The sequence below is a fragment of the Oncorhynchus mykiss genome, chromosome 8 (assembly GCF_057628025.1).
Source record: "Oncorhynchus mykiss isolate SJ-2025 chromosome 8, ASM5762802v1, whole genome shotgun sequence".
In the NCBI taxonomy this organism is placed as follows: domain Eukaryota; kingdom Metazoa; phylum Chordata; class Actinopteri; order Salmoniformes; family Salmonidae; genus Oncorhynchus; species Oncorhynchus mykiss.
In genome coordinates, this window is record NC_143029.1 from 81647619 (window position 1) to 81671087 (window position 23469).

The window sequence follows — 23469 nt, forward strand, 5'->3', positions numbered from 1 at the left end:
TTTCAAAACCAAATAGCAACATTTGCAGGCCAGGTCTCTCACTGGTGATCCCACTGAGATTACACACGTTGTTTAAACTTCATCCCAGTGAGATCCCTGTATACAGAGAGGATACAGCTGAGATTCTTATCTTTGAAGGAACTTGACTTGCTGAATCATTCTGGAGAATGACAAACTGAATTGGTCCACCCACACAGACAGCATCGTGAAGAAGGCGCAGCAGCGCCTCTTCAACCTCAGGAGGCTGAAGAAATTCGGCTTGTCACCAAAAACACTCACAAACTTCTACAGATGCACAATCGAGAGCATCCTGTCGGGCTGTATCACCGCCTGGTACGGCAACTGCTCCGCCCACAACCGTAAGGCTCTCCAGAGGGTAGTGAGGTCTGCACAACGCATCACCGGGGGCAAACTACCTGCCCTCCAGGACACCTACACCACCCGATGTCACAGGAAGGCCATAAAGATCATCAAGGACAACAACCACCCGAGCCACTGCCTGTTCACCCCGCTATCATCCAGAAGGCGAGGTCAGTACAGGTGCATCAAAGCTGTGACCGAGAGACTGAAAAACAGCTTCTATCTCAAGGCCATCAGACTGTTAAACAGCCACCACTAACATTGAGTGGCTGCTGCCAACACACTGACTCAACTCCAGCCACTTTAATAATGGGAATTGATGGGAAAGGATGTAAAATATATCACTAGCCACTTTAAACAATGCTACCTAATATAATGTTTACATACCCTACATTATTCATCTCATATGTATATGTATATACTGTACTCTATATCATCTACTGCATCTTTATGTAATACATGTATCACTAGCCACTTTAAACTGTGCCACTTTCTTTACATACTCATCTCATATGTATATACTGCACTCAATACCATCTACTGTATCTTGCCTATGCCGCTCTGTACCATCACTCATTCATATATCTTTATGTACATATTCTTTATCCCTTTACACTTGTGTCTATAAGGTAGTAGTTTTGGAATTGTTAGCTAGATTACTTGTTGGTTATTACTGCATTGTCGGAACTAGAGGCACAAGCATTTCGCTACACTCGCATTAACATCTGCTAACCATGTGTATGTGACAAATAACATTTGATTTGATTTGAGAAAAACCTATACATGGAATGTTGACTGTATGTGTATGGAATAAATAACAATTTAATGTGCTTGAATGAGGCCTTAAAACTCCACAACAACAACAACATTAACAACAACAACAGTTAAATGTCACCGATATGAATTACTAACGGATAAACAATATCCACAGGCATTATTATATTTCCAGATGAGGATGGACTGTATTCCGGTATGGGTGTTATGTAGGTGAATGTGAGAGCCTGTTGAATGTAGCTTTTTGTAAAGGCCATGCAGCGACTAACAATGGGTCCACACCTCTCTCTCTATCTCTCTTTCTCTCTTTCTTTCTTTCTTTCTTTCTTTCTCTCTAATTCTATCTCTCTTTCTTTCTTTCTTTCTTTCTTTCTTTCTTTCTTTCTTTCTTTCTTTCTTTCTCTCTCTCTTTCTTTCTCTCTCTCTTTCTTTCTCCACCCCACCCTGGATGTTTGTGTTTGTCTCCTAGCTAGATGAGGTATTGCAGCTGGCCCAGTGCTATGCCAATGACCTCTTCATGGAGAGGGTGTCAGTCAGGTAGCTGATCGTGTCCACCTCAGGCACACTGACTCCTGGCTCCTATACCTACACATGTTTTCTTACTTGTTTCCCCCCTCGTTTCTTTACTTATTAGAAATGGTGTGAATGGCAGTGGTTTCATTGTCTTGGTGAAGCAGGATTGTGTCTGTGTGCTGTTGATTTAGTTCTATTCAGACCAGTAACAGACTGTTCTGTATGTTCTTTGGAAGCACTATAGGCCAGGCGTATTCAACCTGGGGTCCACGGCAGAGGTGATGCAGGGGTCCTCGGCAGAGGTAATGCAGGGGGTCCGCGGCAGAGGTGATGCAGGGGTCCTCGGCAGAGGTGATGCAGGGGGTCCGCGGCAGAGGTAATGCAGGGGTCCACGGCAGAGGTAATGCAGGGGTCCACGGCAGAGGTAATGCAGGGGGTCCGCGGCAGAGGTAATGCAGGGGGTCCACGGCAGAGGTGATGCAGGGGTCCTCGGCAGAGGTAATGCAGGGGGTCTGCGGCAGAGGTAATGCAGAGGTCCACGGCAGAGGTAATGCAGGGGTCCACGGCAGAGGTCATGCAGGGGGTCCACGGCAGAGGTAATGCAGAGGGTCCGCGGCAGAGGTAATGCAGAGGGTCCGTGGCAGAGGTAATGCAGGGGGTCCATGGCAGAGGTAATGCATGGGGTCCGTGGCAGAGGTAATGCAGGAGGTCCCTGGGTCGCGGCTTTGAGTGGGAGGGGGTCCCTGGGTCGCCGCTTTGGGTGGGAGGGGTCCCTGGGTTGCCGCTTTGGGTGGGAGGGATTCCCTGGGTCGCCGCTTTGGGTGGGAGGGGGTCCCTGGTTTTCCGCTTTGGGTGGGAGGGGGTCCCTTGGTTGCCGCTTTTGGGTGGGAGGGTCCCTGGGTTGCCGCTTTGGGTGGGAGGGGGTCCCTGGGTTGCCACTTTGGGTGGGAGGGGTCCCTGGGTTGCCGCTTTGGGTGGGAGGGGGTCCCTTGGTTGCCGCTTTGGGTGGGAGGGGTCCCTGGGTTGTCACTTTGGGTGGGAGGGGTCCCTTGGTTGCCACTTTGGGTGGGAGGGGTCCCTGGGTTGCTGCTTTGGGTGGGAGTATATTTTAGATTCTTCAAAGTAGCCACCCTTTGCTTTGATGACAACTTTACACACTCTTGGCTTTCTCTCATCCAGCTTTATGAGGTAGTCACCTGGAATGAAGCTGGTTGAGAGAATTCCAAGAGTGTGCAAAGCTGTCATCAAGACAAAGGGTTGCTGCTTTGAAGAATGTAAAATATAATATATATTTTGATTTGTTTAACACTTTTTGGGTTACTACATGATTCTACATGTGTTATTTCATAGTTGTGATGTCTTCACTATTATTCTACAATGTAGAAAATAGTAAAAATAAAGAAAAACCCATGAATGAGTAGGTGTGTCCAAACTTTTGACTGGTACTGTACATAATATCTTTATTATGAATCTTTCAGAGATAAGTCTGAATTACTCCAAGAGATTCATTGATTGACGCCACACAGTGTGGTAATGCAATAGGGTGTGTTTTATTGTTTGAACACAATGAATGCAATGGGAACATTCTCTGCCCTGCAATATGACCTGACTTGTCATCCATATGACATGTATGACTCCAGTGCACAGGAGGTTGGTCGCACATTAATTGGGGAGAATGGGCTCGTGATAATGGCTGGAGATGGAATGGTATTAAATACATCAAACACATGGTTTCCATGGTTTCCAGGTGTTTGATGCCATTCCATCGGCTCCGTTCCGGACATTATTATGAGCCGTTCTCCCCTCAGCAGCAGCCTGAGCTCCAGTGGTATTCTAGTATGTTCTCTATGCTCCTCTTTCATAGTGACCAACAAACAGCTGTATGATCACTGTTACATAACATGCTTAACAACAACCCTATGGAGGCTTCCTACTTAGGGATGCTTATGTTATTTCATGTATGAAAAGAAAAAAAGACATTTACAGTACAGCTCACAGACAAATGAATGATGTGGCACACCGTTTCTCTTGTTTCTCTTGGGTCATGAAGGTAGACTTACACAAAGGACATACATTGTAATGATTTCTCTCTGCTAAACACTAGGATCCAAAATCACAGTTTCAGTCTGTTAGTAAAAAACAATATATGTAGGAGAAAAGACACAGTGGATACAGATAACGAAACGTCAATAGCAAGCATTTGTAATTGAACACATTTAATGTGTCATTTTGATTGCAGAGAATATAATGTATAATTCACAAGCTTGCATGTCTCTTTATAGTCATATCAACCTGCATCAAGTCTTATTGAGTTATAAACTGAAGATAACACACCTTAGATAATTAACTTAATGATGGTTTGTCACAAGGACACATGTTGGACCCAAACAGCATAGATAGATGAAGATAGAATCAAAGGAGGGGGACATTTCAGCTGATTTCTTGACAGACGGGACAGAAGTTGATTTAAGTAGATTACATGTTGTGTCTTTCCAGGGGATTACCTGTAATACAAGACGCAGAGCAGAGGGACAGATGAGGGACAGAGCAGAGGGACAGAGCAGAGGGACAGAGCAGAAGGACAGAGCAGAAGGACAGAGCAGAGGGACAGATGAGGGACAGAGCAGAGGGACAGAGCAGAGGGACAGAGCAGAGGGACAGAGCAGAAGGACAGAGCAGAGGGACAGATGAGGGACAGAGCAGAGGGACAGAGCAGAGGGACAGAGCAGAAGGACAGAGCAGAGGGACAGATGAGGGACAGAGCAGAGGGACAGAGCAGAGGGACAGAGCAAAGGGACAGAGCAAAGGGACAGATGAGGGACAGAGCAGAGGGACAGAGCAGAGGGACAGAGCAGAGGGACAGATGAGGGACAGAGCAGAGGGACAGAGCAGAGCGACAGAGCAGAGGGACAGAGCAGAGCGACAGAGCAGAGGGACAGAGCAGAGCGACAGAGCAGAGGGACAGAGCAGAGGGACAGAGCAGAGCGACAGAGCAGAGGGACAGAGCAGAGGGACAGATGTATAACAGTAGAACCTGTGTTAATGTGTTAGCTGTCTATATACTGCTGTTGTTCAAGCCTCTTGTCTGTACGGAATGTCAGTCACTCTGCTGTCAAGGTTTCTTTCTGTTTCCCAGTTCTTCTTCTAGGTTTTTCATTACCACTGTCTAAACAGATGGATGATTTGATTACTGCCAGCCTTGATTAGATTGTGCCAGGCAGTGTTGGCAGGATTGAAATCAAAACCGAACCCTCATGTAAGTTGTGACATCTTCAGTTAAACAAATCTCACAAAAATCAGTTTTGGAATACAGACTTTATGACCAGAATGATCCTATTTACACCTTGTAGACAATTTTGACACTAGAATACATGTTTCTGACTCCCAAAGCTCCTGAGGCTCCTGAGTGGCGCAGCGGTCTAAGGCCCTGCCACTCAGTGCAAGAGGTGTCACTACAGTCCTTGGTTTGAATCCAGGCTGTATCACATCTGGCCATGATTGGGAGTCCCATGGCCCAGCGTCGTCCGGGTTTGGCCGGGGTAGGCCGTCACTGTAAATAAGAATTTGTTCTTAACTGACTTGCCTAGTTAAATAAAGGTTCAATAATTTTTTTTTATATACAGTGGGGAGAACAAGTATTTGATACACTGCCGATTTTGAAGGTTTTCCTACTTACAAAGCATGTAGAGGTCTGTCATTTTTTTTATCATAGGTACACTTCAACTGTGAGAGACGGAATCTAAAACAAAAATCCAGAAAATCACATTGTATGATTTTTAAGTAATTAATTTGCATTTTATTGCATGACATAAGTATTTGATCACCTACCAACCAGTAAGAATTCCGGCTCTCACAGACCTGTTCGTTTTTCTTTAAGAAGCCCTTCTGTTCACCACTCATTACCTGTATTAACTGCACCTGTTTGAACTCGTTACCTGTATAAAAGACACCTGTCCACACACTCAATCAAACAGACTCCAACCTCTCCATAATGGCCAAGACCAGAGAGCTGTGTAAGGACATCAGGAATAAAATTGTAGACCTGCACAAGGCTGGGATGGGCTACAGGACAATAGGCAAGCAGCTTGGTGAGAAGGCAACAACTGTTGGTGCAATTATTAGAAAATGGAAGAAGTTCAAGATGACGGTCAATCACCCTCAGTCTGGGGCTCCATGCAAGATCTCACCTCGTTGTGGCATCAATGATCATGAGGAAGGTGAGGGATCAGCCCAGAACTACACGGCAGGACCTGATCAATGACCTGAAGAGAGCTGGGACCACAGTCTCAAAGAAAACCATTAGTAACACACTACGCCGTCATGGATTAAAATCCTGCAGCGCACGCAAGATCCCCCTGCTCAAGCCAGCGCATGTCCAGGCCCGTCTGAAGTTTGCCAATGACCATCTGGATGATCCAGAGGAGGAATGGGAGAAGGTCATGTGGTCTGATGAGACAAAAATAGAGCTTTTTGGTCTAAACTCCACTCGCCGTGTTTGGAGAAAGAAGAAGGATGAGTACAACCCCAAGAACACCATCCAAACTGTGAAGCATGGAGGTGGAAACATCATTCTTTGGGGATGCTTTTCTGCAAAGGGGACAGGACGACTGCACCGTATTGAGGGGAGGATGGATGGGGCCATGTATCGCGAGATCTTGGCCAACAACTTCCTTCCCTCAGTAAGAGCATTGAAGATGGGTCGTGGCTGGGTCTTCCAGCATGACAACGACCCGAAACACACAGCCAGGGCAACTAAGGAGTGGCTCCGTAAGAAGCATCTCAAGGTCCTGGAGTGGCCTAGCCAGTCTCCAGACCTGAACCCAGTAGAAAATATTTGGAGGGAGCTGAAAGTCCGTACTGCCCAGCGACAGCCCCCAAACCTGAAGGATCTGGAGAAGGTCTGTATGGAGGAGTGGGCCAAAATCCCTGCTGCAGTGTGTGCAAACCTGGTCAAGAACTACAGGAAACGTGTGATATCTGTAATCACAGGTTTCTGTACCAAATATTAAGTTCTGCTTTTCTGATGTATCAAATACTTATGTCATGCAATAAAATGCAAATTAATTACTGTGATTACCTGTGATTTCTTCAGCTTGTCCCAACTCTCCCTCAGACAGTTGGGTCACGGCTAACTATTATCAACAGCAACCCTGGAGCAATTAGGGTTAAGTGCCTTGCTCAAGGTAACATTAACATATTTTTCACCTCAGGGATTTGAACTAGCAATCTTTTGGTTACTGGCCCAATGCTCTAACCGCTAGACTATCTTCAGCCTTTATTGTTGTTGACAACCTCATACAGACTGATGCAATTTATGGATGCTTAGGAAGTTACATGATACTCTTTATGACATGCGGTAACACAAAGGACAGGTTTTGATTAAGCACCTTTCTTCTGGATCTTTCATAATTTTATGTAGTAGATGACGATGTATGAAGTCTGACACAATGAACGTTTCAAAAGTTTACAACAGAGTTTATGATCAGTTCATAGGTTTTTTTTACAGCAATGGTGATGATTTTGCTATACACAATTTAAACTCACCTCTAATCGACACTTCTCTTTCCCCGATAGATCACTAGAAAGAAGAGAAAGAGAAATAATGGTGTTCAGCATAAAAACTAGGAGGTTTAACAAGGGTTCTTCTAAGATCCTTCGAAGTTCTTTGAAGAACCTTAGGGTTCTGGACACTGAAACATGCCCCCAAAAGGTACTTTGAAGAACCCCATAGGATTTGGGGTTCATCGAGGAACCTCCTTAGTTCTTGTGGGTTCTTGCAGGAATCTAACTGCCCAACTGAAAAATGTGGATTGGATTTTGAAAAACAGCTGGTGCAAGCATTTAACTGATCATGTTTAAGCTCTCCTCAATTTAACGTGAGGTTTCTCCCTTGTATGATCTAAATAGGTATTGTTTTAGGATGATACCGTCTATCTTTTCATATTTGTGCAAATGGCTGTGTTGTTGGGCACTTTCTCCCTTATAAAATTATTTACAAAAGAGAAAATGGACACAATTCAGTGGATGTCAATCAACAAAGAGGTAAGAAAATGTTGAGGGCTTTAACTGCCCACTTATTTGTGTGTGTCTGCAGGTATTCTGCCGACGAGGCACACAAAGGTATGCACAATTGGTATTGGTTTGTCACATAATGTCATGCAGATCACATGTACTGTAGGCTATCATCTAATTATTATTAATGGGTTCTCTAAAACCTTATAGGATTCAATCACAGCAGCCATCTTGCTCCTCACTGAGCTCTTCGATGAAGATCTCAGAGGTCTCTACATTATGGACAAGGTGTTATGGACAAGGTATGAAAACTGTACGAAAACTGTTGTCAAAAGTGAATAATTTTTCATTCACATTTACCACAAAAACCAAGGAATGAAAGCTGTCATGTGCACGTTTTCTTAATCATCTGTATAATTATTATTTTTGTATTCCCAGACTTCACCCTCCCTACACTGCAAAACCCTTCTGGCTATGATTACGAAGGATATCCACACATCAACACGCCAGAGGATATATTGGTTGAACTTGGAGCTCTGCTGGGAGTTGACCTCATATTTAGATTTTTGAATTCTGCTTTGCCACAAATCATAATAAACACTGATTAATAATAATGGAACAAATGAACCCCAAAAGGTTATTCGAGGAACCATTAAAGGGGGTTCTTTGAAGAGGTTCCCAACAGTTTCAATTTGTAGTACCCATAAAAGATCTTCCAGGAGCTGTTTCTTTTTAGAGTGTATTGGGTAGGATATACATTGTCAGTAAAGTTGCCTGGTGAAGTTTACTATCGGACGCCAGACACTTACCCATTCCTACATTGCTTCCGGAGCAGGACACTGTAAGATAATGAGAACAATGCCATTAGATACAAACTAACTGTAGACATTCCCAGTTTGACCTATCTACCACAGAATATATTTATCTGCCTAACAAACCAACTAACTAGTAACAAACTAACCAACAAAACAACTAACCACCTAACAAACAACTAATCAACTAACCAACTACTAAATAACTAACTAACTAACAAACTAACAAACTAACTAATGACTAACTAACTAATGACTACTTCAACTACTAACTAGCTATGAACGTCAAACTAACTAACTAACTATCTATCTACTAGCTAATGAACTACAGTTGAAGTTGGAAGTTTACATACACCTTGGCCAAATACATTTAAACTCTGTTTTTCACAATTCCTGACATTTAATCAGAGTAAAAATTCCCTGTCTTAGGTTAGTTAGGATCACCACTTTATTTTAAGAATGTGAAATGTCAGAATAATAGTACAGAGAATGATTTATTTAAGCTTTTATTTCTATCATCACATTCCCAGTTGGTCAGAAGTTTACATACACTCAATTAGTATTTGGTAGCATTGCCTTTAAAATATTTAACTTGGGACAAACGTTTCGGGTAGCCTTCCACAAGCTTCCCACAATAAGTTGGGTGAATTTTGGCCCATTCCTCCTGACAGAGCTGGTGTAACTGAGTCAGGTTTGTAGGCCTCCTTGCTCACACACACTTTTTGCAGCAGCAAGTAGCCTAGTGGTTAGAGTGTTGGACTTGTAACTGAAAGGTTGCAAGTTCAAATCCCCAAGCTGACAAGGTAAACATCTGTCGTTCTGCCCCTGAACAAGGCAGTTAACCCACTGTTCCTAGGCCATCATTGAAAATAAGAATTTGTTCTTAACTGACTTGCCTAGTTAAATAAAGATAAACAAAAAAAATACATGCTTTTTCAGTTCTGCCCACAAATTTTCTATGGGATTGAGGTCAGGACGTTGTGATGGCCGCTCCAATACCTTGACTTTGTTGTCCTTAAGCCGTTTTGCCACAACTTTGGCAGTATGCTTGGGACCATTGACCATTTGGAAGACCCATTAGCGACCAAGCTTTAACTTCCTGACTGATGTCTTGAGATGTTGCTTCAATATATCCACATAATTTTCCATCCTCCTGATGCCATCTATTTTGTGAAGTGCACCAGTCCCTCTTGCAGCAAAGCACCCCTACAACATGATGCTTCCACCCCCGTGCTTCACGGTTGGGGTGGTGTTCTTTGGCTTGCAATCCTCCACCTTTTTCCTCCAAACATAACGATGGTCATTATGGCCAAACAGTTCTATTTTTGTTTTATCAGACCAGAGGACATCTCTCCAAAAAGTACGATCTTTGTCCCCATGTGCAGTTGCAAACCGTAGTCTGGCTTTTTTATGGCGGTTTTGGAGCAGTGGCTTCTTCCTAAGCTGAGCGGCCTTTCAGGTTATGTTGATATAGAGCTCGTTTTACTGTGGATATAGATACTTTTGTACCTGTTTCCTCCAGTATCTTCACAAGGTCCTTTGCTGTTGTTCTGGGATTGATTTGCACTTTTCTCACCAAAGTATGTTCATCTCTAGGAGACAGAACGCGTCTCCTTCCTGAGCGGTATGACGGCTGCATGGTCCCATGGTGTTTATACTTGCGCACTATTGTTTTTACAGATGAACGTGGTACCTTCAGGCATTTGGAAATTGCTCCCAAGGACGAACCAGACTTGTGGAGGTCTACAATTGTTTCCCATGATGTCATGCAAAGATTCACTGAGTTTGAACTTAGGCCTTGAAATACATCCACAGGTACATCTCCAAATCACTCAAATGATGTCAGTTAGCCTATCAGAAGCTTCTAAAGCCATGACATCATTTTCTGGAATTTTCCAAGCTGTTTATAGGCAGTCAACTTAGTGTATGTAAATTTCTGACCCACTGGAATTGTGATCTGTCTGTAAACAATTGTTGGAAAAATTACTTGTGTCATGCACAAAATATTGCCAAAACTATAGTTTGTTATAAGAAATTTGTGGAATGGTTGAAAACTAGTTTTAATGTCTCCAACCTAACTGTATGTAATCTTCCGTATTCAACTTGACTACTAACTAACTACTAACTAACAAATACTACTGCTAACTAACTACTAATTACTAACAAACTACATACTAACTAGCTATGAACTACTAACTAACCATCCAACCAACTAACTAACTAAATAAGTAACTACACACACTCACCAGAGTAGATCCTGCCGGGACAGAATGTGACTTTGCTCCCATCCTGATTGACAGGTGCCACCACCATGGTGTAGACGTCCCCACACATGACCTCGGCCACGTCACAGGAGCTGCTGAGAGGCGGGGGGATGCAGGTGTGGTTGGTGCCTGTCCCAATCAGGTCCACCGTGTGGTTATGGGGGCCCGAGGAGTGCCAGTACACCCTCAGAGATTTGTTGGCCATCCGGTAGAGCTTGACACTCGATGGACAACAGGCGCCTGGGAGCGAGAGAGGAGTAAAGATTGAAGATTTATATGATGTGGTCTTGATTGGACAGAATGCAAACTGGGGGGAAATATTGGTGTTTGTTTGTGATTATTTAGCAGTTTGTTGAGTGTGCAAGAATATTCTGTGCGTTCATGCATGTATGTGTGTGTGGGTGTGTTTGCAGTATATCTACCTTTGACTAGCTATGTGTGTGTGTGAGTGTGTCTGTCTGTCTGTCTGTCTGTCTGTCTGTCTGTCTGTCTGTCTGTGTGTGTGTGTGTGTGTGGCCTATGCATACTCACTGGATGAGAACCCATGATATCTGCATTCTGTCTTGTGGCCTGTCCTGCTGATGGCCTCCAGGCTCACGCTATAGTTGGTCCCGCAGGTGATGCATCCCATCAGGCAGTGTGTGTCCATGGTGTGGCACTTGGCGTGTCCCCGAGATGATGTCAGCGCCGTGACATAGGAGCGCGCCCCTGTAGCGGGGGACCAGGTGACGTTGGTCAAGGCCTGGGTCACCTGGTCTACTGTCAGGGTGTGGGGGCAGCAGGGACCTGGCGAGGGAACAGAACAGATTCTTAGATATCTGGCTAAAACTAGTGCACTGCATAGGGAATACAGTGTCAAATGAGACTGCCCGAGAGTTATCTGTAATGTCTGTATATCTACGGTCTGTATAATCTATGGTCTGTATATCTATGGTTTATATATCTACGGTATGTATATCTATGGTCTGTATATCTATGGTCTATATATCTATGGTATGTATATCTATGGTCTGTATATCTATGGTCTGTACATCTATGGTTCAAATGACACCCTATTCCCATACTGCACAAATAGGATATCGTTTTAGATTCGCCCTAACAACCACATACACTCTGTCATACAGGGTTTCCCGCACCTGTTTCCAGGGGCACGCTATAGCTGGACAGGCTTGGCCCCACTGCTGTCCTGGCATACGCTGTGACATCATAGGTGGCTCCGCAGGGCAGCTGTGTGAGCTGGCAAGAGGTGGAGAGTGATTGACAGGTGTGTGTGTCAGTGAGGCCCACGGCTGTGACGGTGTAGGTAGTGTTGGGGTTGTTGGGGGCCGTGTACAAGACACTGACACTCGAGGATGAGTTGGTCTGAGATACACTCAGGATCTCTGGAGAACAGGGAGCTAGAGGAGAGATGAGGGGTTAATGGACTGGTTAATTGATTCATTTGTTGATTGGTAAGTTGGTTAATTTGTTGTTTGGTTAAAGCTTATTCTTATCCTTGTCTTGTACACAGCAGGTTGGTGGTACCTTCATTGGGGAGGACAGGCTCATGGTAATGGCTGGAGCAGAATTAGTGGAATGGTATCAAATACATGGTTTCCATGTGTTTGATCATTCAATCAATCAAATGTATTTATCAAATGCCCTTTTTAAATCAGCCAATGTCACAAAGTACTTTATAGAAACCCAGTCTAAACCCACAAACAGCAAGCAATGCAGATGTACAGTCATGGCCAACAGTTTTGAGAATTACACACATTAATTTCCACAACGTTTGCTGCTTCAGTGTCTTTAGATATTTTTGTCAGATGTTACTATGGAATACTGAAGTATAATTACAAGCATTTCAGAAGTGTCAAAGGCTTTTGTTGACAATTACGTGAAGTTGATGCAAAGAGTCAATATTTGCAGTGTTGACCCTTCTTTTTCAAGACCTCTGCAATCTGCCCTGGCATGCTGTCAATTAACTTCTGGGCCACATTCTGACTGATGGCAGCCCATTCTTGCATTATCAATGCTTGGTTTGTCAGAATTTGTGGGGTTTTGTTTGTTCACACACCTCTTGAGGATTGACCACAAGTTCTCAATGGGATTAAGGTCTGGGGAGTTTCCTGGCCATGGACCCAAAATATCAATGTTTTGTTCCCCGAGCCACTTAGTTATCATGTTTACCTTATGGCAAGGTGCTCCATCATGCTGGAAAAGGCATTGTTCGTCACCAAACTGTCCCTGGATGGTTGGGAAAAGTTGCTCTCGGAGGATGTGTTGGTACCATTCTTTATTCATGGCTGTGTTCTTAGGCAAAATTGTGAGTGAGCCCACTCCCTTGCCTGAGAAGCAACCCCACACATGAATTTTTAATTTTACCTTTATTTTACTAGGCAAGTCAGTTAAGAACAAATTCAATGATGGCCTAGGAACAGTGGGTTAACTGCCTGTTCAGGGGAAGAACAACAGATTTGTACCTTGTCAGCTCGGGGATTTGAATTTGCAACCTTCCGGTTACTAGTCCAACGCTCAAACCACTAGGCTACCCTGCCGCCCCATGGTGGCAGAGAATGGTCTCAGGATGCTTTACTGTTGGCATGACACAGGCCTGATGGTAGCGCTCACCTTGTCTTCTCCAGACAAGCTTTTTTCCAGATGCCCCAAACAATCGGAAAGGGGATTCATCAGAGAAAATGACTTTACCCCAGTCCTCAGCAGTCCAATCCCTGCACCTTTTGCAGAATATCAGTCTGTCCCTGATGTTTTTCCTGGAGAGAAGTGGCTTCTTTGCTGCCCTTCTTGACCCCAGTCCATCCTCCAAAAGTATTTGCCTCACTGTGCATACAGATGCACTCACACCTGCCTGCTGCCATTCCTGAGCAAGCTCTGTACTGGTGGTGCCCCAATACCGCAGCTGAATCAACTTTAGGAGACGGTCCTGGCGTTTGCTGGACTTTCTTGGGCGCCCTGAAGCCTTCTTCACAACAATTGAACCGCTCTCCTTGAAGTTCTTGATGATCCGATAAATGGTTGATTTAGGTGCAATCTTACTGGCAGCAACATCCTTGCCTGTTTAGCCCTTTTTGTGCAAAGCGATGATGACGGCACTTGTTTCCTTGCAGGTAACCATGGATGACAGAGGAAGAACAATGATTCCAAGCACCACCCTCCTTTTGAAGCTTCCAGTCTGTTATTCGAACTCAGTCAGCGTAATAGAGTGATCTCCAGCCTTGTCCTCGTCAACACTCACACCTGTGTTAACGAGAGAATCACTGACATGATGTCAGCTGGTCCTTTTGTGGCAGGGCTGAAATGCAGTGGAAATGTTTTTTTGTGATATAGTTCATCTGCATGGCAAAGAGGGACTTTGCAATTCATCTGATCACTCTTCATAACATTCTGGTGTATATGTTAATTGCCATCAAACAAACTGAGGCAGCAGACTTTGTGAAAATAAATATTTGTGTTATTCTCAACTTTTGGCAACGACTGTAGAAGCACGGTGGCTAGGATAAACTCCCTAGAAAGGCAGGAACCTAGGAAGAAACCTAGGTTCCATTCCATTTGCTTCGTTCCAGCCATTATTATGAGCCGTCCTCCCCTCAGCAGCCTCTACTGGTCTTGTAATGGTAAAGTGAGATCCCATGTAGAACAAAGACAGTAAAGTTGAGGAAGAGCTGATCTCATTCTTAAAATAAAATGTTTTCTATGTAATTTAAAGTGAATACACCCTTGCACTGTTTGTTACCTATTGTATTGATGTGTGTTTTACCTGTCTCGTGTGTGTGAGGTTTGCAGGTGCGGTTGCAGTCTCGTATTTCGCTGCATGCTGTCACCACCACACTGTACTGTGTGTTACAGCGTAGGTTGGACAGAGCACACACAGGCGCCGTGTCCTTACAGTGGATGACATCATCAATCTCCTCCGCCGTCGTCTCGTATAGCTCCGCCCCCCGCACCGACGACCACATGATCTCCAGGGTCTCCGTCGACACCAGTGCTATGGTAACGTCCTCTGGGCAACAGGGAACTAAGGAGGAAGAGAAGAGAGATGAGTGACTTGACAAAGCTGTGTGTGTGTGTGTGGACAGTATAATAACAGTATAACAACTCTTACTGGTGGTATAGTTGAACACGTCTCCCGGGGGACTGGAGCCAGCCTGGTTGTAGGTGAACATGGTGATAAGGTAGGTGTAGCCACACATGCAGTAGAAGTGACAGGTGGTGTCAGTGGTGTTACAGCGCTCCTCAGACCCGTCGTCTCTCTTGACAAATGCGATGTAGTACTCCACCAAGGGCATCTTAGTCCACGACACCCAGCAGCTGCCCGCCTGGTGCTCATCTACCCAGACTTGCTCCAGAGGGCATGGGACTGACAGAGAGACACAAGAGCGATATACATATAACTCCAGGCAGGACTCTACATTATAGACCTTATACCATAGTAATAAAATACACAATTTTACATCTGTGTGACAGAGAGAGTCAAGATATTACATTACCTTATACCATAGTAATAACACTGGAAGTATTGCAAGTACATATAAATACACTATTATTACATATGTGTGCCCGAGAGAGACAAGAGAGATTAGGATAACATTACATTACCTTATATCATAGTAATAATATTGGGGAGGTCAGCTTACATTGACCTTTGTAATAACACCGGAAAGATTCATGTTAGTATGGCTACAGTGTAGTGTTGCAACTACTGCCCTCCCGGACATCTACAGAACCTTGTGTCACAGGAAGATCCTGAAGGACTTCAGCCACCCGAGCCATGCCGAAGACAGTACAGGTGCATCAAAGCTGGGACAGAGAGACTGAGATACAGCTTCTATCTCCAGGCCATCAGACTGTTGAACAGTCACCACTAGCCAGCCTCCGCCCTGTACCCTGTCCCCTGTCCTGAACCTTAGTCACTGTTACTAGCCGGTTACCACCCGGTACTCTACCCTTCGCCTTAGAGACTGCTGCCCTATGTGCATAGAGTCATTGAACACTGGTCACTTTAATAATGTTTACATACTGTTTTACTCACTTTATATGCATATACTGTATTCTACTGTAGTCATGGCTCATCCTATATAACTATGTTTTTTTTTAAATTCTGTATTATGTGTGTATTATTTTTATTGCTGTGTTTTACTGCACGGTTGGAGCTAGCAACACAAGCATTTCGCTGCACCAGCGATAACATCTGCAAATCTGTATACTCGACCAATACATTTTTATTTGATTTATTTATTTGATTTTGGGGTTAGGGGTCAGAGCCAGAGGTAAGGGGTCAAGGGTCAGGGGGTATACATACATGTGATGAATTCCTCTGGGTCAGAGGGGTTGCTGGTTCCAGCGCTGTTCTCAGCTGTAACAGTCACACTGTGGCTCTGCCCGCAGCTCAGTGGGCTGATCATACAGAACCCCCCTGAGGCAGAGCAGTTCTGACCAGTAGAAGTCTTTGCCAAGTAGACGTCTGCCCCATGCACCATCTGCCAGTAGACTGCCAAACCCCCAGACCTGGTCTGGGTCAAAAACAACCGGATGGTCCCAGGGCTGAGAGGACCTAGTGGGGGGACAGAGATACAGTTGTTCAAAGAACGACACAAAAAAATACATTTACTGATATGAACATGAGATTAACATACTCACATAGACACACTCATACATCTAGATAGCATATAAAGTCATACCTGGGTTCTAATGAACTGTGCCAACATCTAGTGGACAGACTATGACGGAAAATTATACCAGCACCATAGCAGACACCTCCCACCAAGTGACTCTTCCAGACTTTGACAATTTCAAAGACTGATGTTATATTCTGATTATGTGTTACATTGTGTCTATTGTTCAGTATTCTCTCTCTAGATACAAAGCATAAATAACTTTTCCCTTTCTGGCATCTTGCCAGGTCTCTTTCTCTCCTGAGAGGTTTTAATACAAGCTAATATTATTAACCAAACACCCAGTTGCCATGCTTACGGGTGATCTGACACACAGTGAGGTCGTCTCCGGGGCGACCGTCCAGGTCCCAAGCCGTGCCCTTGACGCAGTAGATGGTACCGGGCTCCAGGTCATCAAAGGTCATGAATGGGTCGCTGGTGTTGATTTTGAGGCGAGAGTTGGAGCCCTCCTTGATGATGCAGAGGGTGTAGAGGACCGTGTGGTTGACCGGGGACCAGGTCACCAGGATGGTGTCATTTCTGGGAGAGGTGGAGTTTAGCTGTGGGGCCACCACCACTGAAGGGGGAAAGGGAGAAAAAAGATAGATTAATAAACTAATAGATGTAATGAAAGGAGGCAGACAGAGAGAGAGAGAGAGAGAGAGAGAGAGAGAGAGAGAGAGAGAGAGAGAGAGAGAGAGAGAGAGAGAGAGAGAGAGATTATACTATCCAGGAAGGAAACAAACCTGATTCAGGCAAAGACAAAAGAAGAGAGAATATATTGAAAGAGTCCAAACCTGGCCAAACAGAGTCATCTTTTTTGTTTGCTAGTGAAATAGAATCAATTTTCCTGTCCTTATGATACGTCCAATTCTCCTTGGGGAGAGGAGAACCTAGTTCTCATGGTTTCCCTTTTCATATTCTGATATGTTTTAAGGCTTAAATGGGGAGATACAGTTTCCTCACAAGGCACCCACTATGACAATAGAGCTGCGAAACTGCACTCCATTATGGAGATAGCAGCCCTTTGTCTCTCAGACACTATGGAGAGGTAGCGTTTCAGTCATGAAACAGTCATTACGATATTAAGTAAACAACTTTTAATTTCAGTTGAAAAGTGAGTGAAAGTTGAGGGAGACTTATTGTCTGTGATCAATTCTTCTTTTGGCTTGGATCAGATAGACACTAATTGTCCTTTTACTTTCTAATTATTTTAACAAACTTAAGGCTTTTTTTATAAACCTGGACAGGTGTATGTATCTAAACAGGTGTATGTGAACAGGTGTATAAACCTGGACAGGTGTATGTATCTAAACAGGTGTATGTGAACAGGTGTATAAACCTAGACAGGTGTATGTATCTAAACAGGTGTATGTGAACATGTGTATAAACCTGGACAGGTGTATGTATCTAAACAGGTGTATGTGAACAGGTGTATAAACCTAGACAGGTGTATGTATCTAAACAGGTGTATGTGAACAGGTGTATAAACCTAGACAGGTGTATGTATCTAAACAGGTGTATGTGAACAGGTGTATAAACCTAGACAGGTGTATGTATCTAAACAGGTGTATGTGAACAGGTGTATAAACCTGGACAGGTGTATGTATCTAAACAGGTGTATGTGAACAGGTGTATAAACCTGCACATGTGTATGTATCTAAACAGGTGTATGTGAACAGATTTATATACCTAGACAGGTGTATGTATCTAAACAGGTGTATGTGAACAGGTGTATAAACCTGTACAGGTGTATGTATCTAAACAGGTGTATAAACCTTGACAGGTGTATGTATCTAAACAGGTGTATGTGAACAGGTGTATAAACCTGGACAGGTGTATGTATCTAAACAGGTGTATGTGAACAGGTGTATAAACCTGGACAGGTGTATGTATCTAAACAGGTGTATGTGAACAGGTGTATAAACCTGGACAGGTGTATGTATCTAAACAGGTGTATGTGAACAGGTGTATAAACCTGCACATGTGTATGTATCTAAACAGGTGTATGTGAACAGATTTATATACCTAGACAGGTGTATGTATCTAAACAGGTGTATGTGAACAGGTGTATAAACCTGGACAGGTGTATGTATCTAAACAGGTGTATGTGAACAGGTGTATAAACCTAGACAGGTGTATGTATCTAAACAGGTGTATGTGAACAGGTGTATAAACCTAGACAGGTGTATGTATCTAAACAGGTGTATGTGAACAGGTGTATAAACCTGGACAGGTGTATGTATCTAAACAGGTGTATGTGAACAGGTGTATAAACCTGCACATGTGTATGTATCTAAACAGGTGTATGTGAACAGATTTATATACCTAGACAGGTGTATGTATCTAAACAGGTGTATGTGAACAGGTGTATAAACCTGTACAGGTGTATGTATCTAAACAGGTGTATGTGAACAGGTGTATAAACCTGGACAGGTGTATGTATCTAAACAGGTGTATGTGAACAGGTGTATAAACCTGGACAGGTGTATGTATCTAAACAGGTGTATGTGAACAGGTGTATAAACCTGGACAGGTGTATGTATCTAAACAGGTGTATGTGAACAGGTGTATAAACCTGGACAGGTGTATGTATCTAAACAGGTTTATGTGAACAGGTGTATAAACCTAGACGGGTGTATGTATCTAAACAGGTGTATGTGAGCAGGTGTATAAACCTGGACAGGTGTATGTATCTAAAAAGGTGTATGTGAACAGGTGTATAAACCTGGACAGGTGTATGTATCTAAACAGGTGTATGTGAACAGGTGTATGTATCTAAACAGGTGTATGTATCTAAACAGGTGTATGTGAACAGGTTTATAAACCTGGACAGGTGTATGTATCTAAACAGGTGTATGTGAGCAGGTGTATAAACCTGGACAGGTGTATGTATCTAAACAGGTGTATGTGAACAGGTGTATAAACCTGGACAGGTGTATGTATCTAAACCATCTACCCGTTCTGATCTGGACGGGTGCTGAGGGCTGGCTGCGTCCCGCGCTGTTGACAGACATGACACTGAGGGTGTAGTCTGTGTATGGCTGCAACTGCAGCACGGTGCCGGGGGAGCTGGTCACCGCGGTCTCTGATAAGAAGTCTCCCACCTCAGACTCAGCTCGCAGGATGTAGCCGCTCGCCCCCATTACCTCACTGAACTCCACAGTGATGCTGTCGCTCTGCTTGGAGTAGGCCTGCTTAATGGTAGGTACCTCGGGGGCTGGTGGTCAGAGCAGAGCAGAACAGAGCATCATCACACACAGGATACAGATATCATCATCCTAATCATCCTAATCATCATTATCATCATAATTATCAGCATCATCATGAACATCATAATTATCAATTTCATCATAATCATCATAATTATCATCATCATCGTCATAATTATCTTCATCATCATAAATATCATAATTGTTATCATCATCATAATTATCAGTATCATCATAATCATCATCATTGTCATAATTATCATCATCATTATAATTATAATTATCATAATCATCATCATCATCATCATCTTCATCATCATCATAATCATCATTGACATCATCATCATAAATATCATCATCATCATCTTCTTATTCAAATACCTTATTCAAAGCATTGAGAGAATAGCAGGCCTACAATGCGTTATACATAATTCATAATATGTCCATTACGCACACACATGGCCATTATGCATGCATACATACATGAGCTCCCGTCCAACTCTGCACTGCTCAGGACGTTGCCCGCTTTGTCAATGGCCTCGACCCGCATGGTGTACATCGTGTTGGCGGAGAGAGAGTTAACAGAGCCTATGACGGAGTTCCCGCTGAACTGGGCGAATGCGGACGGTTGAGGAGAGTTCTTTGGTGTGGCGGTGATTTTGTAGGAGCTTGCCCCAGAGTAACGACTCCATCGCACCGTCATACTTTTTGTGGACACTTGGAACACGGATAACGTTATGTCTGCAACGTTGTGAAAGAACAGAAATTGTTAAATACATTTTAGGCTTATTATTTGCATGTACTTTATAATCGTAATAACAGTGAAATAAAAGAGAATGTTAATGTGTGCGTCTCTCAAACAATTATGTGGGAAAGTTGGTTTTAAAATGTTAACAAAGAGTTGTTTGAGTACCTTTTTGCGCTCCACATATCTGAAAACCAAACATAAACATCTATAGTTAGTTGGATAATCCAAAAAGCTGCTTTTGAAAAAACGCTAACGGAAACCATTTCAACGGTAGCGGTGGTATTTCATATTTTATCCCTAAAAGGAACATTATACCCCTGGCCTGTATAATATTCTCTCTGCATGACAGGCCGAGAGGCAGCACATTTTTTCTTCACTCAACACAGATTTCAGAACTGGTCAGTGAGCTCAGGGCTTTTTTTCCCTCAATGAATGAATTTGTCCATTGAGCCAAGGTTGGGCATACACTCGTTGAAAGCAGTGTTACTCAGAAGAGCCTGTGTATTTATTTCCCAAACGTCTCCCTCTGTCTCTATGCATTTCTAGAATCATACAAAGTGCATGTTTTCAGATGGTTACAATGACACAGCAGAATAACAATATCATATACAACTGCAATAATCAACACTAAGATTGTTTAAGCAACACATTATTTGTAGGTCTAATTAGTAAAGATCTGTTCTTACCTCAGATAAACTGATTAAAAGCAAGAGCTGTAACACTTTAAAATCTGTTGCTCCCATTCTTCCTGGAAGGCCTCTGCCTTGAGGCTAAAGATGTATAGTAGGCTAATGCTATTTCTGATTATGACCGCAGGGTAGTGTCAGGGGCTGAACTTTGACGGTTTTCGTTTTTTAGGGGGATTTCAGAAAATGCCAAAGATTGAGCCCTCCTCCTCCCAGGGTGCCAGCAGGCCTATCAGAGAAGGAGGAGGAAAGGTGGCCTACTCAGGTGTAGTACTGGATGTACACAGGTGCACTGTTACACTGTGTCCCATTAAAAAACTACTGTCATTAGTCAACAATAGCAGTTGAGTAAATGTATGTATAATGGTTTAGCTATAGTGTTACATTCATAGGCCAGGTGTGTTCATGTGTGCTCTCTGTGTACTGCATGCTGTATGTTGGTGAGTTAAATATATAGTTGTATAATGGCAAAATGATGCTTGCATAGCTCTGCATTACAGTGGATAACGTCCTGTTGTGTTGGAGCTACAACGCCTGACTGTACACTCTCAGAAAAATGATTCCAAAAGGGTTCTTTAGCTGTCCCCATAGGATAACCCGTTTTGGTTACAGGCAGAACACCTTTCTGGTCAAGGTAAATCCCTTTTAGGTTCCATATAGAACTCTCTGTGGAAAGGGTTCTACATGAAACCCCAAAAAGTGTTCTACGTGGGAACCCAAAAGGGTTCTACGTGGAACCAAAATGGGTTCTACCTGGAACCAAAATGGCTTCTTCCTGGAACCAAAAGGGGTTCTTCCTGGAACCAAAAGGGGTTCTTCTAAGGGTTTTTCTATGGAGACCGCAGAAGAACCTTTTAGGTTCTAAATAGCACCTTGTTTTTCTAAGAGTTTACAACCAATGTTATGCGGGACAGAGCAGGTGAACCCAAGTGCAGACTCAGACGAGGAGACAGGGATAAGGTAACCAAGATATTTATTGACAAACAGGGGGAAGAAGGGATGCAGGCCAGGGAAAGCTTGGGCGGGTTGCAGGGAGCCAGGTGCTGAGGCTGAGGCTGGAGTGAGGGATGTTGGGTCTGGGTAAGCAGGTCGGGAGAGGAATCCAAGGAAGCAGTAGAGTGGGGGGGTCCAAGGACATACGTGGGACTGGAGAAAGGGACCAAAGTCAGAGTGGACGGAACTGTAGAGGAGAAAAAAGCAGCATCAGGCTAAGGGAAAAACAGGTAGAACAGCATTACAAGCTCTATGCAGGAACAAACCGCTTGAACCGCAGACCGACTGCGCAGAGGCTACGAACTGGCAGCGTGGAAGTGGCAGGGCTGACTATTTGTAGAGGTCTTGATTATGGAACAGGTTGCAGCTGGTGGGGATCTGCTCTGCCTCCAGCACACCAGTCTCTACCCACACAATCACATACACACACAGAGAGAGTGAGGTAGAGAGCACTGGGGGAGTGGTGGCAGGTTAAGAAGACACAGGATGAGAAGTAGAAGGCTTGGCAGGAGCAGATGTAACAACCAAGGGTGTACAATAAACCGGAGATTGGTGTCAGTTATACTGCGTTGCTACGTGCTATTCTACATCTCCTGTGAGTATTACCTGTCATGAGATTGGTATGCTAGCTATAGCCCAATCTAGCCTACAAGCAGCTAATAGCTCAACATAACTACAATAAAAGCAAGCCTAAATCCTAAGGGAGAAAATCAGACATTATTTTGTACGAGTCACCTATAGCACTATGTTATTGTTGTGCAAGACACAAAAACATAGCCTTAAGACATGACTTTCTGTTCACTTGATACAATGTTTCATGACCTATTTCTCTCTGTATTGAGAGTTTGGAAGGCACCTCTCATGGATGGACAGCCACTGGCCAGAGGGTTTTCCCCTAAAGCGTTGATATTTTATGTCTCTTGGATGAAATGGAACTGATTGCTCATTTGACAGATCAATTTGTCAGATCTATTTGTCATTTTCCCTTCAATATATCAAAGTAGGACCCAATCTATATAAATAGTCATGACAATACATGTTGTTAATGTACAGTATGTGGTCAGGGTGTTAGCCTGGGTGCCACATATTTGGAGTTGGCAAGAACACAAACAGATCTGGAACCAGGCTAGGAATATCTTGGGAACAACACAAACATTTAATTAGTTATTTAGCCTATATGCCACTTGATTTCAAATCAAATCAAATTTGTCACATGCGCCAAATGCAACTGCAGATCTGGTTTTCATTCTCCTCATTAATTGTTGTGTATTTAACCCTCTGTCCCCTACACTTACCTACCCTTACCACCTGGGGGCGGCCCGTCTGGAAGACCAGGATCCAGTTGCAGAGGGAGGTGTTTAGTCACAGGGTTCTTAGCTTAGTAATGAGATTTGAGGGCACTAGGGTGTTGAACGCTGAGCTGTAGTCAGTGAATAGCATTCTC

General features: G+C 43.7%; 1 protein-coding gene across 2 annotated transcripts; it reads right to left on the reverse strand.

Moving 5' to 3' along the window:
- Positions 1-3175: 3175 nt before the first annotated feature.
- On the reverse strand, positions 3176-21188 carry fndc7a (fibronectin type III domain containing 7a). Of its 2 annotated transcripts, none has more exons than XM_090182783.1 (14): positions 21033-21188; positions 20512-20530; positions 20082-20339; positions 19346-19606; positions 16706-16963; positions 16035-16286; positions 14838-15092; positions 14493-14750; positions 11872-12132; positions 11267-11521; positions 10718-10975; positions 8469-8498; positions 7192-7225; positions 3176-4151 (listed from the first exon to the last, which is right to left on the reverse strand). In XM_090182783.1, the coding sequence occupies exons 1-13, from the start codon at positions 21087-21089 to the stop codon at positions 7194-7196; spliced, it is 2454 nt and encodes an 817-aa protein (XP_090038909.1). In that variant the 5' UTR covers positions 21090-21188; the 3' UTR covers positions 3176-4151; positions 7192-7193. The 2 variants fall into 2 exon arrangements, with proteins under 2 accessions (XP_090038909.1, XP_090038910.1); XM_090182784.1 differs by having other exon boundaries at positions 3176-5197.
- Positions 21189-23469: the final 2281 nt, after the last annotated feature.